The sequence below is a fragment of the Triturus cristatus genome, chromosome 7, assembly GCF_964204655.1.
Source record: "Triturus cristatus chromosome 7, aTriCri1.1, whole genome shotgun sequence".
NCBI lineage: Eukaryota > Metazoa > Chordata > Amphibia > Caudata > Salamandridae > Triturus > Triturus cristatus.
In genome coordinates, this window is record NC_140590.1 from 950,316,543 (window position 1) to 950,341,087 (window position 24,545).

At 45.9% G+C, this 24,545-nt stretch overlaps 1 protein-coding gene across 1 annotated transcript in view; it reads left to right on the forward strand.

The window, feature by feature from the left end:
- PKD2L2 (polycystin 2 like 2, transient receptor potential cation channel) overlaps positions 1-24,545 on the forward strand; it is a 1,478,337-nt gene that overhangs the window by 840,385 nt on the left and 613,407 nt on the right. Inside the window, exon 7 of the mRNA XM_085615012.1 lies at positions 1,528-1,698. Coding sequence (XP_085471138.1) covers positions 1,528-1,698 — 171 coding nt within the window. The remainder of the gene's footprint in view (positions 1-1,527; positions 1,699-24,545) is intronic.

Here is a 24,545-nt window from a genome sequence, read left to right on the forward strand (position 1 = left end):
CTGGAAACACACCAAAGTCGACGCCCTATTAAAGAAACCATCGGTAGACCCCAGCGAACTCAACTACTACTAACCAATCTCCCTGCTCCTATTCCCAGACAAAGTATCAGAAAAAGCCACCAACCAACTACTCTACTTACATCTGGAACTGAACCTCCTACTCCGCTCCTGCCAATCTGAATTATGCAGCAACCACAGCACCAACACAGCCCTCATCACGGAAACCGACGACATTCGAGCCCTTCTTGACCAAGGAGAGACTGCAGCTCTGATTCTCCTAGACCTCTCAGCAGCCTTCCATATGGTCTCCCACTGCACACTCATCACAAGGCTGACAACATAGGCATACAAGGAGCCGCTGTCAGTTGGGTCTCATCTTTCCTCACCAGAAGAATGCAAAAAGTGCACCTTCACGCCTTTACCTCTGAACCCAAGGAAAGAATCTGTTGAGTACCCCAAGAATCCTCACTCAGTCTCACCCTCTTCAACATTTATATGACACCTCTGGCCAGCATCTCCAAAACCCATGGACTCAACATCATATCCTACACTGACACACAACGTATCCTTCCCCTCTCCGAAGACACCATCAAGACAACTTCCACAACTGCATGACAAACGTCACCAACTGGATGAAGGACAACTGCCTGAAGCTCAAAATGGACAAGACGGAGGTACTGATGTTGGGAAACAAAAGCTCCTCATGGGACACATCCTGATGGCCCTCAGAACTCTGGCCTACTCCTACCTTCACTGACCCTGCCGTGAACCTACGTATCACTTTGCTCAACAAGTTAACCATGACGGCTCAGGTTAACTTAGTCTCCCCCTCCTGCTTCTTCATCCTCCGCATACTTCGTAAGATATTCAAATGGCTACCCCAAAGCTCAAAACGCTCCATCATCCAGGCCCTCATCTCCAGCCAACTGGACTACAGCAATGCTCTCTACGCAGGGATTGCAGCTCACCTCCAACAACTACAGACCATACAGAACGCTGCATCCAGACCCGTCCTGGATCTCCCGAGATGAACCCACATCACCCCCTACATCAGGAAACTCCACTGACTCTGTATAGAAAAGATGCCAGTTCAAGCGCCTTACCCATGCATACAAGGCCCTACACAACTGCGGACCCGCCTCCTGGAACCACCACCTGAACTTCCATCAGCCCACCAGAAACCGCTGCTCTGCATCCCTTTCTCTAAACCTCACACTTTATCCGACGTAGTAAACGCGGAGGTGTTACAAAGATGTAACAAGGAAAATACAAGCCTTGGTATATTTTTTAATTCAATCCTGTAGTTGTTTTTATAAGGTAATCATTTTAGCATGTATGAAATCACAACTCAACTACATAGGCATACATTAATTTCTTCATCATTAAAACTGGTTATTTGAAGTACCATGCAATTAAATGTTTGTCGAAGTTGGGTGACTGTAGGCGTATGTAACACAGTAATCTCTAATCTGTTTCAATGCAGTTTCCGTTTATTTAAAAGATTATCTAATGTTTTTTCTCTGCTAGATTTCACTTGTGGCCATCGCTTTCAACTTGTATCGAACTATCGAAGTTAATCTTTTGATTGAAACGCTTCTCGAAGATCCCACAATATATCCAAATTTTCATTTTCTTGCTTACTGGCAAATTCAGTACAACATCATGGTTGCAGTCAGTGTTTTCTTTGCTTGGATTAAGGTACGAATTCGAAACACATTTTTTATTTTTCATTGTATCGTTAAAATCTAAGCATCGCCTAAAAAGTAAAGTTCTTTAAAGGCTATAGTATTATTTGTGAAATAAGTACACATACTGTGAAATAAAATCTAGTGTATTTCTCAGAAGCAGCAGTTTTGTTGTTGTTGTTTTTTTTGAGTGATCAGCTCTCAAAGGTGATGGTTGGAACTAGTCCACTGTTTTTACTGTGCTTGTTGCTACTGATTTATGGTTCAGAAATATCATGTCAGTGTTGATAATTTAAACTGGAATTGTAACATCGCTCATATACAAATCTTTATTTTCGGTAAACAGCTGTGGCATAGTGAGCGTGCCATGGAGCTTAATGCAAGGAAGTGGAAAATTGGCCCACCACCTGGTAGTTTGGTCAGATAGCTATTACTTGGATGCAGTAGGCCCCTCATTCTATTGGGCCCGATGCCATTGCACCGGAGTTGTTGTTGATATCTATGCCCCTGGTTAAGGCAGCTATCTTTACATGGATTTTGTATGACAAACAAAAATGTAGTAGATGGTTAGTATAAATAGTTAATTACTTTAAGTGTCTTGAATTATGCTAGAGACTTCTAGCTGCAGATTCCTTACCTTTGCAATATTCGCTAGGTGTCAGACTGGATCCAGCAACTTTTCAGCAGTACCGCTATTCGCATGTCGGTGGCACCGTGCGGTTCTGCAATGGCGCCGTTCTGCTCCGGAAATTACTTGCAGAGTCTAAATTGTAATCACCATGTGACACAATAAGCTGTGGTCCAAATCCCTATATCTTTCGGTATTTTGAACTCCCCTCTTTTCTTGGTTTGAGGTAGTCACCAACAGCCTTTCACCTTCAGTTTTTTTTAAAAAACTTACCGAAAGTTTTACTTATGGCAATCCCCACTAATAATCCTCTCAGTAAAAATACAAAAAGAGAATATCAAGTCCCAAATCAATTACACCAAGTTTTCTTAGGTTCTTGAAATCAAATATATTTGAAAAAATGTTTTGAAAAAATGTTTTGAAAAAATGTGAGAAGACAAGATGACACCTCACGTGCGTAACACCAATTGAGCTTGCTGATTGGTACTCACCAGCTGTGCCCACTTTTGTCAACATCAGTTGTCATCTTGCTCAGAAAGTATAAATAAAGTTTCCACGTAATTAAACCCAAATTGTGAAAGTAAGTAGTGAAACAATCAGATACCAAGATGCGACTGAAATGTGAAAGTAAAAAATGAAAAAGATGCACTTTCTATAGAACCAATTTTATTCCTCCTTATATGTGCACCTAATTCAAAACTTTAAAAAGGTTGCTTAATATGCATACCATTGTATTATGCCAACATGTTTCATCGCCATAAAAATTTATTTTGCGATTTCTTCAGGGCAAACACAGTCGCTTGGCACCAGTCGGGGACACCTCTTAACCTTTCATTCGGGGACTGCCAAAAGTAAAAGACACAACACACATAATTCTCACTAGATAACCAGTTCTACACAGATGGGAATTCTCTCTAAATCTCTCACTTAGACATATTCTTTACCCTTATTGAGCCATAAGTCCTCGTACCAGCTCTTTTCTACAGGTCACAACACGGGCTCCATATGTGAGTCCTCGCAATGGATTCGCAGTCAGCTGTAATGCAAATCTAGAAATAATGAAGTATCTCATTAGACCCTGTAGCCCTCTTCAATCTTCTATCTAGCGCTCACTGCACCGAGTTCTAACTGAGTTAAATGGGAGCTCGCCACATCACCCTGATTATTTAACGTAATTTTAACAATTGCTCTCTGCCATTTAATCGCATGCTTGTATAAGTTCCCCTTCTTTTTTATTAGAACTTCTACCAGGCATTCCCGATGACCCGGTGTATTTTTTCTTTTTTTCATTTTTCTTTTAAAAGAACACATATTTTTCCATGCATCACTCAATATCCTAAAAATGAGAAACTCGGAGCTAGAACACACTTCTTTCCATTCATCACACTGCTCTTTGTCAGGGTCATAATCGTCCGGTACGGAAAAAATCACCCAAGGCGGACTGTGCTCACATAATGAGCCTCCTCAAAGCCGAGCTTTTTAGCAATTCTAACGATGTTCACACGCAACACCCACCTTTACAGTCATTCCTCCTTACCACCCCAGGCCTCACGGAGCTCCTTGTCTCCACCGGTTAAACGTGTACGGCCTCCGCCTCTGTTTTTAAGCTTTCGCGGGAAGACGGCAACGTCACCACGTCAATACTGTGGGCGCCATCTTAGAATGGGATGCTAAACCAACTTACTTTCAAACACTAATACTACAATCAACCCGTTCTAAAATGGACAGTGTTTTTCTCCTTTTGGTCTACTTCATATTCCAAATAACATTTTCCAAATTTCCTAGCTTTAAATTAATCTTAACTTCATTTAACTAGTGAGCGTTTATATTCACATATTTTCAGATTTCAAGCACAGAACGCCCTGTTGTATCGCGGGGCTCTATTTACTTTTCTTTTTCAAAAGGGACCCTATATACTGGGAAGATGTTTTAATTCAACGTTAGTTTTCTACATTATGTAGTGGGCCTATCTCTACAACAACGTTCCATTGTTGTTATGATAAACAACCACCTTACTGATGTAGTTACTGCGCCCATATATCTATGCTGAATGTTCTGCCTCTGAAACAAGGTACCCTAAGGTGGTCCTTACGTGGAAAGTTGCTTTTTTAGTAGCTATCACATCAGCACACAGAGTAAGTGAAATCCAGGCACTCTGCGCAAAGGAACCATATACGGTTTTCCATCACAATCGGGTGGTTCTGAGTACTCGCCCGTCTTTCTTACCAAAAGTGGTGTCCGACTTCCATGTTAAGCAGCAATTTCCCTTACCTCTTTTTTCCCAATCCTGCTACTCCAGCAGAAAGGTCTCTTCACTCACTTGACCTCAAGAGGGTTCTAAAATTCTATTTGGAGGGAACGAAATCCATTAGGAAGTCTGACCAATTATTTTTAAACTATGGTGTCGTCAGGACAGCTTTTCCAGCCTCCAAACGATCGATCTCGAGGTGGATAGTGTCCTGCATTAAGCTGGCTTATCAACTGGCGAACAAGCCGCTATTGGTTTCCCCTAAGGCTCACTCCACTTGGGGAAAAGCAGCTACAGTAGCTTTCTTGCATAATGTGCCGATGGCCGAGATTTGCAAGGCGGCAACTTGGAAATCGGTACACACGTTTACTAGGCACTACTGTCTTGATTCTGACACCAGAGCAGATACCCAAGTAGGCCAAACCTCCTTGAGGAATTTGTTCCAATGCTAATTTCATTGGAGTCATGATTTTTTTCTCAATACACTGTTGAGTTTATGCTTATCGTTTGCCCGCAGGTTGAAGGAATGGGCTTGCTATTCTATTCATATGCTTATGACTATTGATGAGGATCCCCTGGAATAGAAGGATACGTTACTTACCTGTAATCCTAGTTCTCTTCCAGGGGTAGCCTCATCAATAGTCATAAGCAACCCACCCGCCTCACCGGGCAAATGATTGCGATAAATGTAATTTCTTTGTGCCCTGGTCTACGGGTCTCCGCAAAGAACAACTGACCCAACTGTAATCCCTTAGGCATGATGGGAAGCTAGGGGTCATGGCTGCCTTAAAGGCACGGTGCCAGTTTATTCCTATGTGTTTCTATGAGGTTAGCTTTTCAGCTTTTCACACTGAGTGTTTTCTGCAATGCAGCCTGTGAGCTGGCAATGCTGTCATTCCTGTTTGCAGGATGGTTTTTCTCTGCTGCACATTAAAGCAGTTCAAATGCTCTTTGTTTTCTTCACTGTTTAGTGTTGAATGTATAAGCAAAGGAAAATCTTGTAGCATTGCTCAGCTCTTCTTTTCTGTATAGACGGCTGCATTTGTGATACTATATATATAGAGCTTCATATATGTTTCTCACATATATGTATATATTGTTTCCGGGGTCCCCGCGCATGGGTGGGAATATTCATATGCTTATGACTATTGATGAGGATATCCCTGGAAGAGAACTAGGATTACAGGTAAGTAACTTATCCTTCTCTGGCAATGTCCAGTCCTCTCTTATGGACATGCCCTTTGATGAGACTTGCCTTTCTGGGGACAGGACTTCTGCTTTAGAGCAATTTAAAGAGAGTAAAGCTACTGTACTCTCTCTAGACTTATCTTCACTACCTCACCAATTGCACTAACCTTACTGATCCTTTCACAGATTTTGTCTAGCTGGCCCATACTGCCAGCTTGTCCCACCTCAGCAAGGAACCAGGCAGTTTTGAGGCCATGCTTTCCACTGTCCCCTCAGCCAAGGTCAACAGGCCACCTATTCCATTTGCCCCCCACCAGGAGCCCACCTGCTAGAGAAGCACAGCTTCCTTGTGGGAGGCAGGATCCAAGAATGGCAACTTTAATATCAGACATGTGGGTCCTGCAGATTGTTTGTAAGGGCTATGCCTTCCTCTCTTTTTCTCTAGTCCTTCCATCGTACCCCCAGCGCCTGACGGAAGACCTACTCTCCAATTTGCTGAAGGAAGTGCACGCCCTTTTGGCCAGAGGGACTGTCGGGGAGGTGCCAGCGACAGAAGTAGGGTGTGGTTGTTATTCCCATAATTTCTGGTGCCCAAGAAGGATGGAGGCCTTCCTCCTATTCTAGACCTGTGCCATCTCACCACCTCCCTCCAGAAGGTGAAATTCAAGGCTCTCACCCTGACGCAGGTCTGGTCTGCCCTCGACCCTGGAGACTGAATGGTGGCGTTGGACCTGCAGGATACCTATTTCCCTAAACCCATTCTGCCTGCCCATCAATGCTCCCTGCGGTTAACGGTGGGACAGGAGCATTTTCAGTATGCTCTGCTCCCCTTTGGTCTCACCGGATCCCCTTGTGTGTTGATGAAAGTGATGGCAGTGGTGGCAGTAAACCTTCGGTGGTCAGGGGTGCTGGCCATCCCCCACCTTGGCGACTAGCTATTAAAGGTGGCCTCACCCTAGGCAGAAGTCAACCACTTTCAGGCTACAGCGAACCTATCTTCTTTGGGGTTCACTATCAACATGCAGGAGTCACACCTGACTCCTCAAGCGCTCCTCTTTATTGAAGCCATTCTAGAGATGGTTGGGTTTTATGCCAGGACATTCAGACTATGATCCCAATCTTTCAGCCTCAGTCCTGGATTTCAGTGAGGTCAACACTGAGGCTGCTTGGTCTGATGGCCTCTTGCACCCTGCTGGTTGAACACGCCAGGTGGCATATGTGGGCTTTGCAGTTGGATCTGAAGTCTCAGTGGGCCTAACATCGAGGGGACCTCTCCGACCATGTTCAGATTTTGGAGTAGACTGCAAACGATCTTCACCGTTGGTTACCGGGCTGTGATTTGGTCTATGGTAGACCCTCTCTTGCTCACCTAGAGCTGACGGTGGTAACCGATGCATTGCTTCTGGGTTGGAACTGCCATCTGTAAGAGGTGGAGATACAGACCTCTGATCTTTGGTGGAGTCTTTGTTCCATATCAACCTTCTGGAGCTGAGGGCCATCCGCTTGGCAATGAACGCCTTTCTTCCATCCATTCTGAGGAGGCTGGTACAGGTGCTCACAGACAATGTGATACTGCAACAAACAGAGTGGGTGGGATCGTGAACCACGTGCCAAGAGGCTCTGCGCCTCTGAAAATGGCTGGACCCCAAGGGACCTTCCTGGTGGTGAACTACATGGCAGGCATTTAGAATGCCAGGGAGGACAAACTCAGTCATCAACACCTAGTGGATCACGAGTGGGAATTGCATCCAGTGGTCGTGCAAAGTCTCTTCTGCAAATGGCAACCTTGACTTGATCTCTTTACCACTGCTGAGAATGTGGAATGTCAGCACTTCTGTGCGGTAGAGTTTCCATAGCATCTCTCACTCTGAGACACGCTCCGCCTCAAGTGGATCTCGCCCGACATCGCCTTCTTCACAGAGGCCTGGACCAACACATCCTCTGCCACCGACATCAGCACCGCCATCCCAGACGGATACAAGATCCGGAGGAAAGACTGCCCAACCACCCAGGAGGGGGGCCTCGCCATCACCCACAAAAGCACCCTCCGCCTCACCACCTCCAGCGAAACCTTCCCCTTCTCCTCCGCCGAAAACCTGCACTTCCAGATCCAGACCACCCCCAATGCCACAATCCGAGGAACCCTAGTCTACAGACCCCCCCAGCCCCCGAACACCCTTCGCCACCACCATCACGGGCTTCATCGCACCCCACGCCATCGCCTCAACAAACTACATACTCATTAGAGACCTGAACTTCCAACTCGACAAAACCAGCATCGGACTTCAACAACTCATCAACACACCGACCCACAGAGCAGGACACACCCTCAACCTGCAGGAAACAGCGTTCAATTCAGCCACACAACGCAGCCCCCATGGACCGACCACAACTGCGTACACTTTGCCATCAACAAACCCAAGGCACCCAAACCAGCCCCACGCCCACCATGAAGGAACTGGAGCAAGGTTACTGATGAGCAACTTAACTCCACCCTCACCCGAGACAACCACACCTGGGCACCCGACGCAAATGACGCAGCCAGAGAACTCCACACCTGGTACTCCAACTGCGCAGACGAGCTCGCCCCGCTACGCAACCCCGATAGGCAATGCCCCAGGAAAGCCGCCTGGTTCACCACCACTCTCCAAGAAGCCAGACGCACCTGCAGACATCTGGAGAAGAACTGGAGAAACACCAGCACAAACGAAAACCACACCACCTACAAGGACGTCATGATGGACTACCACAACCAGATCAGAGCCACCAAGAGGAACTTCATCCACAACAAAATCCTGGCCAACTCCACCAACTCTAAGGAACTTTTCAGTGTCATTCAAGAATTCACCAACCCACGCAGCGAAGCCACAGACATCTCCCCATCCCAAGACCTCTGCGACAAGCTTGGAACCTATATCCACCTCCAGATAAAAAACCTCTACGAAAACTTCATCGACCATCCACCAGGCACCACAGACGGCCCCCACCCCCAGACACACCAGCTACTCCACCGTCTCCAACTGGACACCGATCACAGCCAAAGACACTGCCTCGACCATGAAAAGCATCCACTCGGGGGCCCCCACTGACCCCTGCCTCCCTCACATCTATCACAGAGCCACTGCTGCCATCGCACCCGAACGATAACGCATCAACACCACCTTCAAAACAAGCACCTTCCCAGACGACTGGAAGCTCGCAGAAGTCAGAGCCCTGCTCAAGAAGCCCACAGCTGACCCCACCGACCTCAAGAACTATCGCCCCATCTTGCTCCTCTCCTTCCCAACCAAAGTTGCAGAGAAAACAGTTAACAGGAAACTGACACGATTCATTGAGGAGAATGCTGTCCTCGACCCATCCCAATCCGGATTCCGAAGCAACCACAGTGCAGAGAACGCCCTACTTGCCGCCACAGACGACATCCGCATCCTCCTGGACCAAGGCCATTCCACAGCCCTCATACTACTCAACCTATCAGGGGCCTTAGACACCGTCTCCCACCACACACTAGTCGCCAGACTACAAGACGCAGGTATACAAGGGACAGCCCTGGACTGCATCCGATCATTCCTCACCGGAAGAAGCCAAAGAATCATACTCCCACCCTTCCTCTCTGACCCGGAGTCCCACAGGGTTCATCCCTGAGCCCCACCCTCTTCAGCATCCACATGGCCCCCCTCACAGCCATTGTCCGACAATACGGCCTCAACATCGTATCCTACGCCGACGACACCCAGCTCATCCTCTCCCTCACCAAAGACCCCACCACTGTCAAACAACTTCCAGAAAGGAATGCAAGACGTCGCAGTCTGGATGACCAACAGCTGCCTGAAGCTCAACACCGAGAAGACAGAAGTCCTCGTACTCGTACCACCCCTTCTGCATGGGGCAGCACATGATGGCCGACCACCCTCGGAAGCCCACCTACCCCCTCAGACCACGCCAAGAACCTCGGCATCATACTCGACTCATCACTGACCTTAAACCGACAGGTCAACGCCGTCACCTCCAGTTGCTTCAACACCCTCTGCATCCTCCGCAAGACCTTCAAGTGGATCCCCCCTGAGTCAAGGAATACAGTCACCCACGCATTCATCACCAGCAGACTGGACTATGGAAATGCACTCTATGCCGGCATCAACAAGTCCCTACTCCGCAAACTCCAGACAATACAGAACACCGCCGCCGGACTCGTCCTCGGCATCTCCCAACACGAACACATCAGCCAACACCTACAAAGCCTCCTCCGTGGAGAAAGAGTCACTTTCAAAATCCTCACTCACACCTACAAATGCCTACACAACAATGGACCAAAATACCTCAACGACAGAATCAACTTCCACGTACCCAAAAGAAACCTCTGATCTTCCAAACTCGCACTGGCCGAAACCCCGCGCATCCACAGAGCCAGAGCAGGTGGAAGATCCTTCTCTCACATTGTAGCCAAGACCTGGAACGAGCTACCGGCAGACATCAGACACGTCCCCTCCCTGATCACCTTCAGGAAGACCCTCAAGACCGGACTGTTCGGCTAAACAGATCTGCCGACCCCTCCCCCCAGCCCCTTGAGACCCTCACGGGTGAGTAGTGCGTTTACAATTCCCTGATTGATTAGACCCTCACGGGTGAGTAGCGCGCTTACAATTGTCTGATTGATTGATTGATTGCAGCATTCTGTGTTCCCTCTCAACCCTCTAAGGAGGAGGAGAGACACCATCACTTGGACCCCAAGAGAGCACGGAGCTTTTAGATCAATCATACCAAAGAGCTCTGGGTGGTCAATCAGTTCTTTGTGCGGTTCGCTGGAGTGAAAAAAAGGTAAGAGATCCATATTCCATTGGATCGTGCCGTAAATTAAGATTTGCTATGCATTGACTAGAAAACATCCTCTGGAAGGACCGTGTGCTCATTCAGGGCCAAAGCTTCTACCAGTGGGTTAGCACGTGTAGTCCCTGTCTAGGCATTTGCAGGAAAGCTACGTGGGTGGCTCTCCATACATTCACGAAGCACTCTTGTGTGGATAGTCCGCCTTGCTAAAAATCACATTTTGTCCGCTCTGTTTTACAGGACTTTCTGGTTTGAGTCTATTCACAGACCCACCTCTAATTAGGTTCTGCTTTGATATCGGTTCAGAGGGGGAGGAATCTGCTGCTAGAAGTCTCCAGCAGAAGAACAAGTTACTTACCTTTGGTAATGCTCTTTCTGGTAGAGACTCTATCTAGCTGTAGATTTCTCATGACCCTCCCATCCTCCCCTTTCTGTGATTGGACTCTATCTCACACTGGCCAATCCAATTTGTTTTTGGGGCCCTTTGTCTGGGAGTGCAGACAACCTCAAAAGCAAGTCACGTCATTGTGTGGGAGTGGCACCTATATAGGCTTTGTACATAATTTCAGGAGTGGACTGGCATCATCGCAGATATGCCGGATACCACCTACCGACACACAGAAGTACTGATGAAAAGTTTCCAAATTCAGGCTGACACCTGTGCCATGAAACCTTCTGGTGACCGTGCGCTTTAGAAGTTCCTAACATAACCTGTGGAATATTCCAAAGGTGAGAAAGGTGCTGCTAGATAGTTTCTACCAGAAAGCGCATTATCGAAGGTAAGTTACTTGTTCTCTCTCTTTCTATTGGCTTTAAAAAAATTGTGAGATGATAAGGTTGCAAGAGGCATCCCATAAAATCCTAATAATACATACTCTGGAGCTCATTACTTTCCTGTGACTTTAAAATGCTGCATAATTTTCAGTGAATCTTAATAGATATGCTTGGTGTTGGACTGAGGGCCAAAACAGAAAGATTTCATGGCTGACCTATTGATATGGGTTCTTCCAGACGCATATAATTCCATTCTTCAGAGTTACCACATATAGAACTCTTCACTCTTTCCAAAAGCTTGAGCTCTTTGTCATATATTTAGTTTGATGGCAGATGCAGGCATACTGAGGTACACATACGTTTTCCGAATGCCATAAATTCAAATTTTTCTTCTTCCTTAACACATGGGATTTAAATGTCCCTTACTAACTCTAGCACATTTAAGAGTTCAAACTTCTCAGCCCTAACAAGTATCAATTTGTATGCTGCCTTGTGTTTTTGTTCTTCATTACAATCCTACTTCAATAGAGGAAAATTTACACAAAAATGTATTTGGAGGTAATTGATCTGTTTTTCATTTGTTGAAGCAATGAATGTACATTACAAAGTAATGGCAGTGATACATTATAGGTATACTGCACTTATGAACATGTTCTAGGGAGATAGACATGCTGGAGCCTATTTACAAATTGCATTTTGTAGTATGTTTAGTAGTACTACAGTAGTACTACCAGAGCGCCTCAAAATGCTATTCAATAAACATACGCGTGCAAATATTCACCTTCATCTCTCTAATTTTTTCTCACAAATATAAGTTTCCTACCGAGTAGTAAATATGTGACGGGTCTGGGGGAGTGGCTGGGAAAAGGGACATACTACTAAATGGGAGAGATTTATGAAGCATAAGTAGGAGTTTTGCGAGATTTAGGGAGGGGTTTAGTGAGGGACATTCAGCCACCCACAAAAGAGTAGGCCCATTAGTATTTACAAACTACAGTTCTAAAGTTGCTGCAGCCAAAAAGGGTCCCAAAACAGTAAGTCCAGTGCCACACACGGCCAACCATTAGTATTGGCACACCCTTCCATAAAGAAATTATGGAGGTAGGGACCTAAAATAAAACCTCATATGAAATATATGTTACTTTAAATTAAGTTACTTAAATTGCTAAAACTATAAATAAATATAATGTAATGTTGCAAGAAATAAAAATATATATATTTATCAATTAATTATTTTTTAATTAAAATATAATGAAAATATTTTTAATTCATTCTTTAGTCACGTTTAATCATTATTGCTTCTTAATAAAAACAATTTTGTTTAACTTTAGGAAGATTCGTTTTTTAAATTTAAACTTATCAAAAACACTTTCTTGTTAATTTATTATAATGAAAGGTTTAATTCACTCTTAAATTAATAGTGCTGTCACATTTTGTTTGTTTTACATTTAAAATAAACATATACAATTCATTTACATTAATATTTAACATAAAAATATCTTTACTCTTTTTTGCCTACCCCCATACATTACCATAAGGAGACGCCATAGTCAGGGTAGAGATCTTTCTATAGTAAAGTTAGTGAACATTGAAATATAATACATCAGTTAAAATATTTGCTAAATATTCATATTATAGTTTACATTCTTATTCAGCACAAATATAGTTACTATTTTTGACTATTTTAAATAATTGAGCGTAATTTAGCAGTATTTCCTATGGGATTTTATTTTCAATCCCTACCACCATTATTTTCTATGGGATGGTGATGCATTACCTGTGGTTGGCAATGTGTGGTGCTTGACTTACTATTGTTTATTTGTGGCAGTAGTAACTCACACTCATAAATTTGGCCCAACCCCATTTTAGGGGATGGAGCTGTGTAAGCCTACACTTTTTAGAAAATTAGCATTTTGATTTGGAGAATTACCAAAAGTAGTAAAGTTACTCAAAAGTCTAAGTACACGTATATATTGTTCACAAGTATAATTTACCTTTCTGAATAGCCCTTATTGTATTCATACAGTTAAATTCACATCAGTTACACCAGTTAAAGCATTGTTACATAAAATAGACTGGGGCAACCCAGATTCAGACTACACATGGTAGTTTTAGCATTATTTTGTAAATGTGAATGCATCAACTGTTTGCAGTAGATCATTTGTGTGACTGTGCAAAGGTTTTTTGAATTGACTAGGAACATGAGCCTCTCTCCCCCTTTCACTTGTTTCTGCTGCAATTGGTGATTTCCACCTTACACAAATGCCATGGATGCAGTACATCTTTCTTTAATCCCAAATGAGGAAGGTGTATATATTTTGATCATGTGTGGGATAAGCTTCACCACAGGACCAAAAGAGAATAAAGAACCCTGGACAAGTGTATGCACCACCTTTGAGGGAAGGCAAGAGAGTTAGGATGCAAAGTAATGGGCCTGAAGTGGGAGAGATTGTTAGACCTAGCATCCTTGGCGTGGTTTCCTGTCTTTTTGCCTCTGCCTCCTGTATTTTTGACTGTGTACTGGACTTTGTTTTCTCTGGTTTAGGAACTCTGGGCACTTTAGCACTGCTGATCAGTGCTAAAGTGCAAGTGCTCCCTTTGTAAATTGTAATTATAATTGGTTATCCATGATTGGCATATTTGATTTAATGGTAAGTCCCTGGTAAATTGCACTAAGTTTGCCCAGGTCCTGTAAATCAAATGCTATTAGTGGGCCTGTAGCACTGGTTGTGCCACCCACATAAGTAGCCCTGTAAACTTGTCTCATACCTGCCATTGCAGTGTCTGCAAGTGTAGCTTTAAGCTGCCATGTCGACCTGGAAAGTGCACCCACTTGCCAGGCCCTAAATTTCCCTTTTACTAGATGTAAGGCACCCCTAAGGTAGGGCCAAGGTACCTCCATGGGCAGGGTGCAGTGCACCTGAAAGGTAGGACATATACTGATGTGTTTTACATGTCCTGATAGTGAAATACTGCCAGTTTCATTTTTTCACTATTGCTAGGACTAGCCTAGGCTATCATTGGAGCTGACTTGTAACAACTTATAAGTGTAACTTTCAATTGGGAACAGTTAGAGATTAGGAGTTTGGGCTACCTAAGCTCAGGATTTAAAAATTCATCTTTTAGTGAAGGTGGTTTTTAAACTGTGTGGTTGAAAATGCAGCTTTTAGAAAGTGGGCATTTTCTTGTTTAACCATCCTGTGCCTATGCCTGCCTGTGGAATCAACGTCTGGTTTAGACTGACAAGGGCCTGTTTGTGTATTCACTCTAGACAGCCACACAAAGGGAGTTGAGGTGTGCCCTGCATATCCTGATGATCCATCACCAAGCTGATGGGTCTTACTGGACTAGAGTGGTGGGAGGAGCTTTCACCTGTACCTAAATAAGACTGTGCCTGGCCTCCCACAAAGGTGTCTCCACCCCCCTGGAGTGTGTCTGGAGCCACGACAAGGCAAAACAAGACTGATGTACTACAATGAAAATCATTTGAAGTATCCCTACTTCACAGGCCAAAGGGGGTATAAGTAGTGGACCTGAAACCCCAAACTTTAGAACACTTCTGGACTGAGGAGTCTGCCAAGAAGAAGAGCCAAAGAGCGGTCAGGAAGAGTACTACCCATTTGCTGTGTTACTTTGCTAGGTTGACCTGCAGTTGCTGCTTCTGTCTGTGGGCAGTGAAGGAACTGGATTTTGCTGTTTTGATCCTGCATTCCAAGTTTCTCCAAGCGCTTATGTGTGCTTGCCACCTGTTAAGTAATCTCAGGGGCACCGACTTTACTTACAGCACCTGGACTCCATTGCTGGGAGTCCTGATCCTGCCAAGTGGTGCAAATCCCAGTTCTGGGCCACTGGGGTGTTTGCTGAGCTGTATCTGCAAGAAAATCATTCCCGACACCATGACCGACGCCGCTGCTTGCACTGACATCCAGGCCGCCTCATTGAGTGAGTGCAGCACAGAGCCAGGCAATACAGCAACCATGGTCTCACTGACAATGTCACATCTAACTGAATTAGACGCTGCTGCTTGTACCGTGGCTGCGGGCACCACCTTGTCTCATCGACTTCGACGGCACAGTAACGTTGGCCTCAACGATGATGACAACTAAATGCCGTCTCCGACGCCCATGTCTGGAGCCTTTGTCACCGCCTCGCCACCCTCCACAACACCGCAGGCAGCCAACAACAGTATCATCGACTCTGATGCCAGCACTCTGCACTGCCGCCACGCTGCTGCCTGCACCAAAGCCACAGACACCGCATTGCGGAGTGCACGACGCACTGCCTGGGATGACACGGCAGCCCTAGGCACTTCCCACGTCAGCGCTCTGGAGTTCAATATGCAATGGCGTGTGACTCCGAGGACTCACCGACTTCTGCACCGACCTGTGGCACCGACGACCGCAACGCCAGTGGCACCTCATGGCTGCAATTCACCGCATGGTCCTCAAGGCCTCTTCAATTTCCCAGGTACTGTTTGTGGGTCTTCCCCGATGCAGTAGACGGTCCTAAAGATGCTGTGATAGCCCCGGTTGGAGCTATCGACTTCAAGGAACTGTATTTTTGCTTTATTCATAAGAAATTCTTATATTTGCTTGTGTATGTTGGATCTTTGTCGTTCTGGTTTGGTTTTGTGCAGATAAATATTGGGTATTTTTCGAAGCTGGTGTGGTGTCCATTTTGTAGTGTTATCACTGTGTTACTGTGTGTGTTTGGTACAAATACTTTACACATTACCTCTGAGATAAGCCTGACTGTTCGTGCCATGCTCCCACGGGGGTGAGCAGGGGTTATCTTAGCTGTGTTTTCCACTTACCCTGACTAGAAGGTAGGGTCCCTGCTTAGACAGGGTGAATACCCCTTCCAACTAGAGTCTCCTATTTTCTACAGATATTAAGCATTTTATGTGCCACTCCGTCTTCAACTTTCCACTAGCGAAGGTGATCCAAAGGCTCTCTAAGATGCATAGTTTCACCTTTTGATGGTTTGCACACGCCCTAAACACAATCCAGTAGAGGGAATAAAATATGGAGACTTTTTTAATAAAGAATCACTAAAATATAATGTGAGAAAAAGATACATTCCACCTACTAGGGTATAAATAAACGTAATTATGCAAAAGGAATTTTGGGTCAGAACCTCGAAACATGGTGCATTATTGCACATTAACATCCATTATACACATATTGCCATTTTGTATTTCAGGGTTGTACAATGTGCATATAGCCTAATTGTTCAAGTAACCCTGGCCTTGCCCGAAGTTGGGATAGACAAGCGAGATCTGCAGATTTAATGGAGTCAGCTTTACTACTGTACCGTACTGTATTTTCATATCACATTCTTCCCTTGAGAAGGGCTAGGCACCTTCTTGTTAGTCTGTCTTGAGATTCGGTCCAGTCACAATGTTTTTTCTCCTTTTGCTGCATTAAAAAAAGTGTATAAAAGCAAAGTGAACATGTACTGATTTCAAAATTATTTGTTCATCGTTCTGATGGCAAAGTGCTGGCCTGTTCACATTGAGACTTGCACTTAGAACATTTTTTGCTTGATATATATTTTGCATTAAACATGTTTTAAACTTTATGGAATTCTTCAAGTATCAGTTATCTTTCACAACTCTTAAACAAAAATGTATGCTACTGTATAAATAAATGTAACCAGCCAAAAGGAATTTTGGGACAGGCCTAGAAACGTTGTGGAATTGTGATGATGGAATTTTATTAAAGAAAATGATTGTCACTATGGGTACATTTAGCAAGGCAAAGCTAATTTGAGGTATTCGATTAGCCTACTGAGCAAAGCTGACCTCCTGCTTAGTTTTTGTTCTTATGCCAACATCTCTTAGCTGAAGATATTTATTGGCTGAAGTTAACAAAGCAGTGTTGGTACGGGAATATCTCCTGAATGGTGCACCACTGTGTCCCCAGACCAGAGTGCCTAACTGTAAGTAACTGCTATATCGGTTTTTGGATTTTTGTCCCCAGCTTCATGGTAATCTAGTATGTGTACAAAGGTCTAGGTCTGCACACTGACAAGAGTCTGGTCCTAGACCAGGAGAGATGCACCAAGCGTGCTCTCTATGGTGGCCATGGACTTCTGTTCCTATCAAAGGTTTGTGTTGAACATCGACCTGGGCCTTCCTTCTACTGAGAGCATTGTTAGCTTACCCTCAAGTGGAAAGTAATGCCTTACACAGAGAGGAAACGAGTTCTCCGCAAATACTCTATCTCTGACAGTTGGGATACACTCCTAGAGAAACTCTGTGAGGGTCTACAAACTGATGAACAACTCTTTTACATGGTGTTCCTCAGTTACACAATAATCGCTAGTACTGATCGGAACAAGTGTCCGAACGCCGTAACCACTATAAGCAGCGTTGTCGTATTATTAACCCTGTCACATATGGTGGGTGTATGATAATTATAGTTCAATCAATCAGGGAATTGTAGGCGCGCTACTCACCTGTGAGGGTCTCAAGGCGCTGAGCAGGGGGTCCGCAGATCTGTTTAGCCGAAGAGCCAGGTCTTGAGGGTATTCCTGAAGGTGTTCAGGGAGGGGGCGCGTCTGCTGTCTGCCGGTAGCTCGTTCCAGGTCTTGGCTGCAATGTGAGAGAAGGATCATCCGCCTGCTCTCGCTCTGTGGATGCGCGGGGTTTCGGCCAGTGCGAGGTTGGAAGATCAGAGTTTTCTTTTGGGTACGTGGAGGTTGATTCTGTCGTTGAGGTATTTGGGTCCATTGTTGTGTAGGCATTTGTAGGCGTGAGTGAGGATTTTGAAAGTCACACTTTTCTCCACGGGGAGCCAGTGGAGACTTCGTAGGTGTTGACTGATGTGTTCATGTCGGGGGATGCCGAGGATGAGTCTGGCGGTGGTGTTCTGTATTGTCTGGAGTTTGCGGAGTAGGGACTTGTTGATGCCAGCGTAGAGTGTGTTTCCATAGTCCAGTCTGCTGATGATGACTGCGTGGGTGACTGCCTTCCTTGACTCAGGGGGGATCCACTTGAAGGTCTTGCGGAGGATGCGGAGGGTGTTGAAGCAGCTAGAGGTGACGGCGTTGACCTGTCGGTTCATGGTGAGTGATGAGTTGAGTACGATGCCAAGGTTCTTGGCGTGGTCTGAGGGGGTAGCTAGGCTTCCGAGGGCGGTCGGCCACCAGGTGCTTTCCCATGCAGAAGGGGTGGTACCGAGGATGAGGACTTCTGTCTTCTTGGCGTTGAGCTTCAGACAGCTGTTGGTCATCCAGACTGTGATGTCTTGCATTCCTTTCTAGAAGTTGAGTTGGGCAGTGGTGGGGTCTTTGGTGAGGGAGAGGATGAGCTGGGTGTCGTCGGCATAGGATACGATGTTGAGGCCGTGATGTCGGACGATGGCTGCGAGGGTGTCCATGTTGATGTTGAAGAGGGTGGGGCTCAGGGATGACCCCTGTGGGACTCCGCAGGTGATTTTTGTGGGGTCGGAGAGGAAGGGTGGGAGTTTGATCCTTTCCAGTCCAGGGCTGTTCATTGTATGCATGCGTCGTGTAGTCTGGCAACTAGTGTGCAGTGGGAGACTGTGTCGAAGGCCGCCGATAGGTCGAGTAGGATGAGGGCTGCGGAGTGGCCTTGGTCCAGGAAGGTGCAGATGTCATCTGTGGCAGTGAGTAGGGCGGTGTCTTTGCTGTGGTTGCTTCGGAATCCGGATTGGACGGCGTTCTCTTCAATGAATCGTGTCAGTTTCCTGTTGATTGTTTTCTCTGCAACTTTGGCTGCGAAGGGAAGGAGCAAGATGGGCCGATAGTTCTTGAGGTCGGTGGGGTCAGCTGTGGGCTTCTTGAGCAGAGGTCTGACTTTTGCGCGCTTCCAGTTGTCTGGGAAGGTGCCTGTTTTGAAGGTGGTGTTGATGGTGTGTTATAGTTCGGGTGCGATGGCAGCCGTGGCTCTGTGATAGATGTGAGGGGGGCAGGGGTCAGTGGGGGCCTCTGAGTGGATGCTTTTCATGGTCGAGGCGGTGTCTTCGGCCGTGATCGGTGTCCAGTTGGAGATGGTGGGTGGGCTGGCTGGTGTTTCTGGGGGCAGGGGGCCGTCTGTGGCACCTGGTGGATGGTCGATGAAGTTGTCGTAGAGGTTTTTTATCTTGAGGTGGAAATAGGTTCCAAGCTTGTCACAGAAGTCTTGGGATGGGGTGATGTCTGTGGCTTCACTGAGTGGGTTGGTGAATTCTTGAATGACACTGAAAAGTTTCTTGGAGTTAGTGGAGTTGGCCAGGATTTTGTTGTAGATGAATTTCCTCTTGGTGGCTCTGATCTGGTTGTGGTAGTCCATCATGGCATCCTTGTTGGTGGTATGGTTTTGTCTTGGTGTTTCTCCAGTTCTGCTCCAGGCGTCTGCAGGTGCGTCTGGCTTCTTGGTGAGCGGTGGTGAACCAGGCGGCTTTCCTGGGGCGTTGTCTGTCGGGGTTGCATAGCAGGCGAGATCGTCTGCGCAGTTGCAGATCCAGGTGTGGAGTTCTCTGGCTGCGTCGTTTGTGTCGGATGGCCAGGTGTGATTGTCTCGGGTGAGGGAGGAGTTAAGTTGCTCGTCTGTAACATTGCTCCAGTTCCTTTGTGTTGGGCGTTCGGCTGGTTTGGGTGCCTTGGGTTTGTTGATGGCGAAGTGTACGCAGTGGTGGTCGGTCCATGGCGGCTGTGTTGTGTGGCTGAATTGGATGCTATTTCCTGCCGCGAAGATGGGGTCGAGGTTGTGTCCTGCTCTGTGGGTCGGTGTGTTGATGAGTTGTTTAAATCCGATGCTGGTGAGGTTGTCACGAAGGATAGTGGAGTTGGGGATCGCTGGGGTTGGCGAGGTGGAAGCTCAGGTCTCCAATGAGTATGTAGTTTGTTGAGGCGATGGCGTGGGGTGCGATGAAGTCAGTGATGGTTGTGCCGAAGGGTATTCGGAAGGTCGGGGTGTCTGTAGATGACGGTTCCTCGGAGTATGGCTTTGGGGGTGGTCTGGATCTGGAAGTGCAGGTGTTCGGCGGAGGGGAAGGTTTCGCTGGAGGTGGTGAGGCGGAGGGTGCTCTTGTGGGCGATAGCAAAGCCCCCTCCTGGGTGGTTGGGGCGGTCTTTCCACTGGATCTTGTATCCGTCTGGGATGGCGGTGCTGATGTCGGGGGCGGAGGATGCGTTGGTCCAGGTCTCTGTGAAGAAGACGATGGCGAGTAAGAGTCGAGTAGGTTCCAGATCTCCATGGCGTGTTTGTGTACGTAGCGTACATTGAGGAGGATACATTTTAGGGTGTCACCGGTGCTGGCGTCGGAAGTGTTGGACGCCGGGGTGGCGGTTAGGGTCTGTTGGCAGTGGAGGCAGGAGAACTGGTCGTGTTCTGCAAGGCCTGTTGGCATTCTTTAAATCTTCCAGGGTTGAGTGCCAGGAGGGTGGTGGTGTCGTAGCGATGGTTACTGGGAGGTCCAGGGTTCCTGGCACTGGCCGCGGATGGGCGCAGATGTGTTTACCTTTGGCGAGACTTCGGAGCGCCAGCGGCGCGCCCGCTGTGCTTGCCCGCTGCGTGACTGCGCAGCAGCCACCATTAAGAAGGGGAGGTGGGAGGGAGGAGAGGCTGGGAGGTGGGAGCAGGGGAATTCCGGAGGGGAATTCCAGGGGGAGGGGCCGCAGGGGCAGCAGCGGCGAAAGGAACAGGCAGGCACGAGAAAATAAAAACAGTGGTGGAATTAGAGCAAGACACAGATGGGCACAATAACAGTGGAACAACTGGGAAAAACTAAGTAAACAAACGGCTGAGAAAGGTTACGGTGGTTGCAGGCAGTCTGGTTCCAGTTGGAGCGGGCAGCAGGCGCAGGAGCGGACAGCAGCCTTGAACCTCCCAAGGAGGAGGTCGGGGTCTGGAGGCCACAGACAGCACAGCAGAGCTGCGGGGAGAGAGTGGACCTAGACCGAGGTTGTAATCCGTTCTGTTCTATTGTGTAACTGGCACTAGTTAAAGTCACCAGTGTCTAGGCACACTCACTTATAATCTCCCAAACACAAAAGCAGCTCACTAGCTTTGGATTTGTTTATAATCTCCAACCGTTCACAGTGCTGCATTGTATGGTAATACATTAAGCAACCCGTAGTATTCATGTAGAGCAATATGCTTCAAAGTCTGTACAACGCCTACGTATATGTCAAAACAGCATTAAAATTATAATTTTTTTAAAATCACAAGTGCGTATTTGGTACGTAGTGGTAGCAGCACATTATGTTTTTGGAAATCCTAATACGACCAGAACTTTTACTTGTGGCACCAGAGTGGAAATTTACTGGAGTACGCCTATAAAGCTCCAGTGTTACTGATGAATCTGGATCCATACACTAACATCCCGAGTGCATGGGTGTATGTATGTTATTTTGTGGTCTATGTGTGGCACACATAAGTGAGTGCCTGAGGGAACCAGAGTGACACAGGCCTTCTGGTTCCATTTTGGAAGCCCTGGCCTGTTCATCTGCAGAAGATGGAGTCGAGATTCCATTCCCAAATAGTGAAAGTGTATTGCTGACATTCCTGAGACTGGAGGTAAGTTTGACGGTGTAGTAGGGAAAGAGGAGACCGGCTTTGCCTTAGGAATTTGATTTGGTCCTTTTGATTCAGAAAGCTGCTGAGTTGGCCTCCTGAAGCTGTAAGATATGGGTGAAAGTTGGGACTGCAGTTCCTGTTGTCAGTTGTCAGTCTTACAAGGGAGTCAGCCTTTTCCCTCTCTTCCTAATCACTGTCAGGTATGGCTGTTGATAATCAAGTGCAGATTGTACATATCTCTTTTTGCCTTTGTTTTGGGTACTCTATTCTGGGTTGACCCTGCAGTGTGGAGCATTACTTTAGATAACGGCTGAGTCTGAAAGACAGACTGAGAAGGACACATCAAAGGTGAACTGACCCAGATCTATTCTGAAAGCGGAGACAGAGAATATGCATCCCCTGACTGTCATGCTTCCCTGTATAAAAGTGGGACTTGCTGACCCACCTTACCCATTAACAAGTTTTCTTTGACCAAGAACGGGGTTCTCCAAACAGTACCTAGAGGTCTACTGCTCACTGAGAGGTCTGTGTCTTCCTGACAGGCAGCTTCCCAGAAGTGAGGGGAGATTACCTGGAGTGTTATGTGCATGACATTATGCTTACCTGTCCTGGAATGCCCCAAGAGTCTAACCTGAAAGAGGAACAAAGAGTGAGTTATGCCTATAGGAGGTGCTAACTACTGGTATGGGCAAGAACATTGACCGCGCTAACATTTTACTTGCGAACAAAATGCTTACAATAAAAATGGGCAATCTTACATTCCAGTTAAATATACATTAAGTGCACAAGTTGTAGTAGGTAATCATACTTAGATATTATAGACCTAAACGTGAAATAAAAGTGCTGAATTAAGTTAGCCTGTTGATGCCATGTTAACTGGAAAATAATGCATTAACACTGAAAGACCCGTTTTCCACATTGAATAGTTGTTAGCATACAATGTTTTTCTCTCTGTTACTGATGTGGTATTTTTCCAGAAACCTTCTATTATCTAGTGAATAGGAATTTGTTTTGTATTAGACAATTGATAGTGAGTGGCGCTCACCAGGAGGAGAGGAGGCAACAGAAAAATGAGTCATGAGAAAAACAGTCTGGACCACAAAACATCAACGATGTAACCTTTCAAGGTCTAATGTCTGAAAGTATATTGTTCCAGCATGTGAAAAGTGTGGGAGTTTGCTTAGTTCCCGAAGTTTGCAGAATTTTTACTGGAAGAGTTGGGAGAAGAAAGAGAATAATGTTGCAACATAGAATATTGTGTATTTATATTCGTGCGTGTTCCTGGAGCAGAGTAGGATTCCTTTGACTAGAGGCTCATCTCTAAGTTTCTTAAACTTCTCTACATGAGGTTTTTTAGCCTATTTCTTTAATGTCTGCTGATTTATGACTGTTATTATTTTCCAGTCTGATATGAAAAGGGTTTATGCTTGCACAATGACTTACTCATCAGTACTCTTTATGGGTGTCTGAACTGACACATTTTTCTCTTATTCTTCCAATTTAGTTTGGATTAGAACATTTCCTTTATTGCACACGCTTGCTGCATTATTACTATTATTATTGTTTACTAAACAATATTAACTGGTATTTTAATGAACATTGTATTCTATTTTATAATCAAATGGTGATTGATGGATTATATTTACTTTTAAATGCTGAAATCTGAATATTAATACTAAATGAATAAATTATGACAAACTAAAAGAATTGAAAATAAAAACTTTTTTTTTTTTAAACAAATTTTATTTGTCAGAATAACACATATAATGCAGACCTCTGAATCCCAGAGACAACTGCCTCATGTACCATACAAAAAATATCGACTTTGACCATATTACTCATTTAAGACAGGAGAATCTGAAAAGTGATCCATATAGAATCCACCCCTGCAAACCCCCAACATCCCCCCTCACCAACCCCCCCATGCACCGTCTCCTTACTCCTGAAAAGCATATCTCTAAACCAAGCTGCCACTGCTCTACTTAAAGGGCCAATAATAAAATGTCGGCTCTTGCCATGGAGATAAGGCCAACCAATGAAAGAATAAAGACAACAAAAAATACAAAAAAAAAAAAAAAAAAGGCCCACAGATCACTCCAGATCCTGGGTCCGGGCCTCCCACGGCGGTTCCAGTTCCAAGCAGCGATAATCAGCCCAGCGCTTCCAGATCTTATAGTGCTTACGGGGGTACCCCCTAGCTTCAAAGATGGGAATCTCAAGATCAATGCAGAAGTCCAAACCTCCCTTCCAGACCAAAACCGAGGGAGCCACCACCGCCTTCCAGGCTCTAGCTATATCTCTCTTTGCTCAGGTGAAGCCTAAGAGCATAAGGTGGTGCTTATAAATATTACCCCCGATCCCTTCCATCACATAAAGGATGACAAGTTTCGGCGAACTAGGAAGCTCCCATCCCAGAACCTCAGAAACGCAGGCCAGGACCCCCCTCCAAAATCGTGCGAGCGCTGTGCCGTGCCAGATAGTGTGTAGCAGGGTCCCTTCCTCGAGCCCACAACGAAGACACACCGGGGAAGCCACCAAGCCCGTCCTCCAGAGCCTAACCCTGGTAAAATAGACCCTATGAAGATATTTGAATTGAATAAGCCGCAGGCTTACAGCAATAGACGCCCCGCGCGGGGAGGCCAAGGCCTCGGTCCAGTCCTCTTCCTCCAT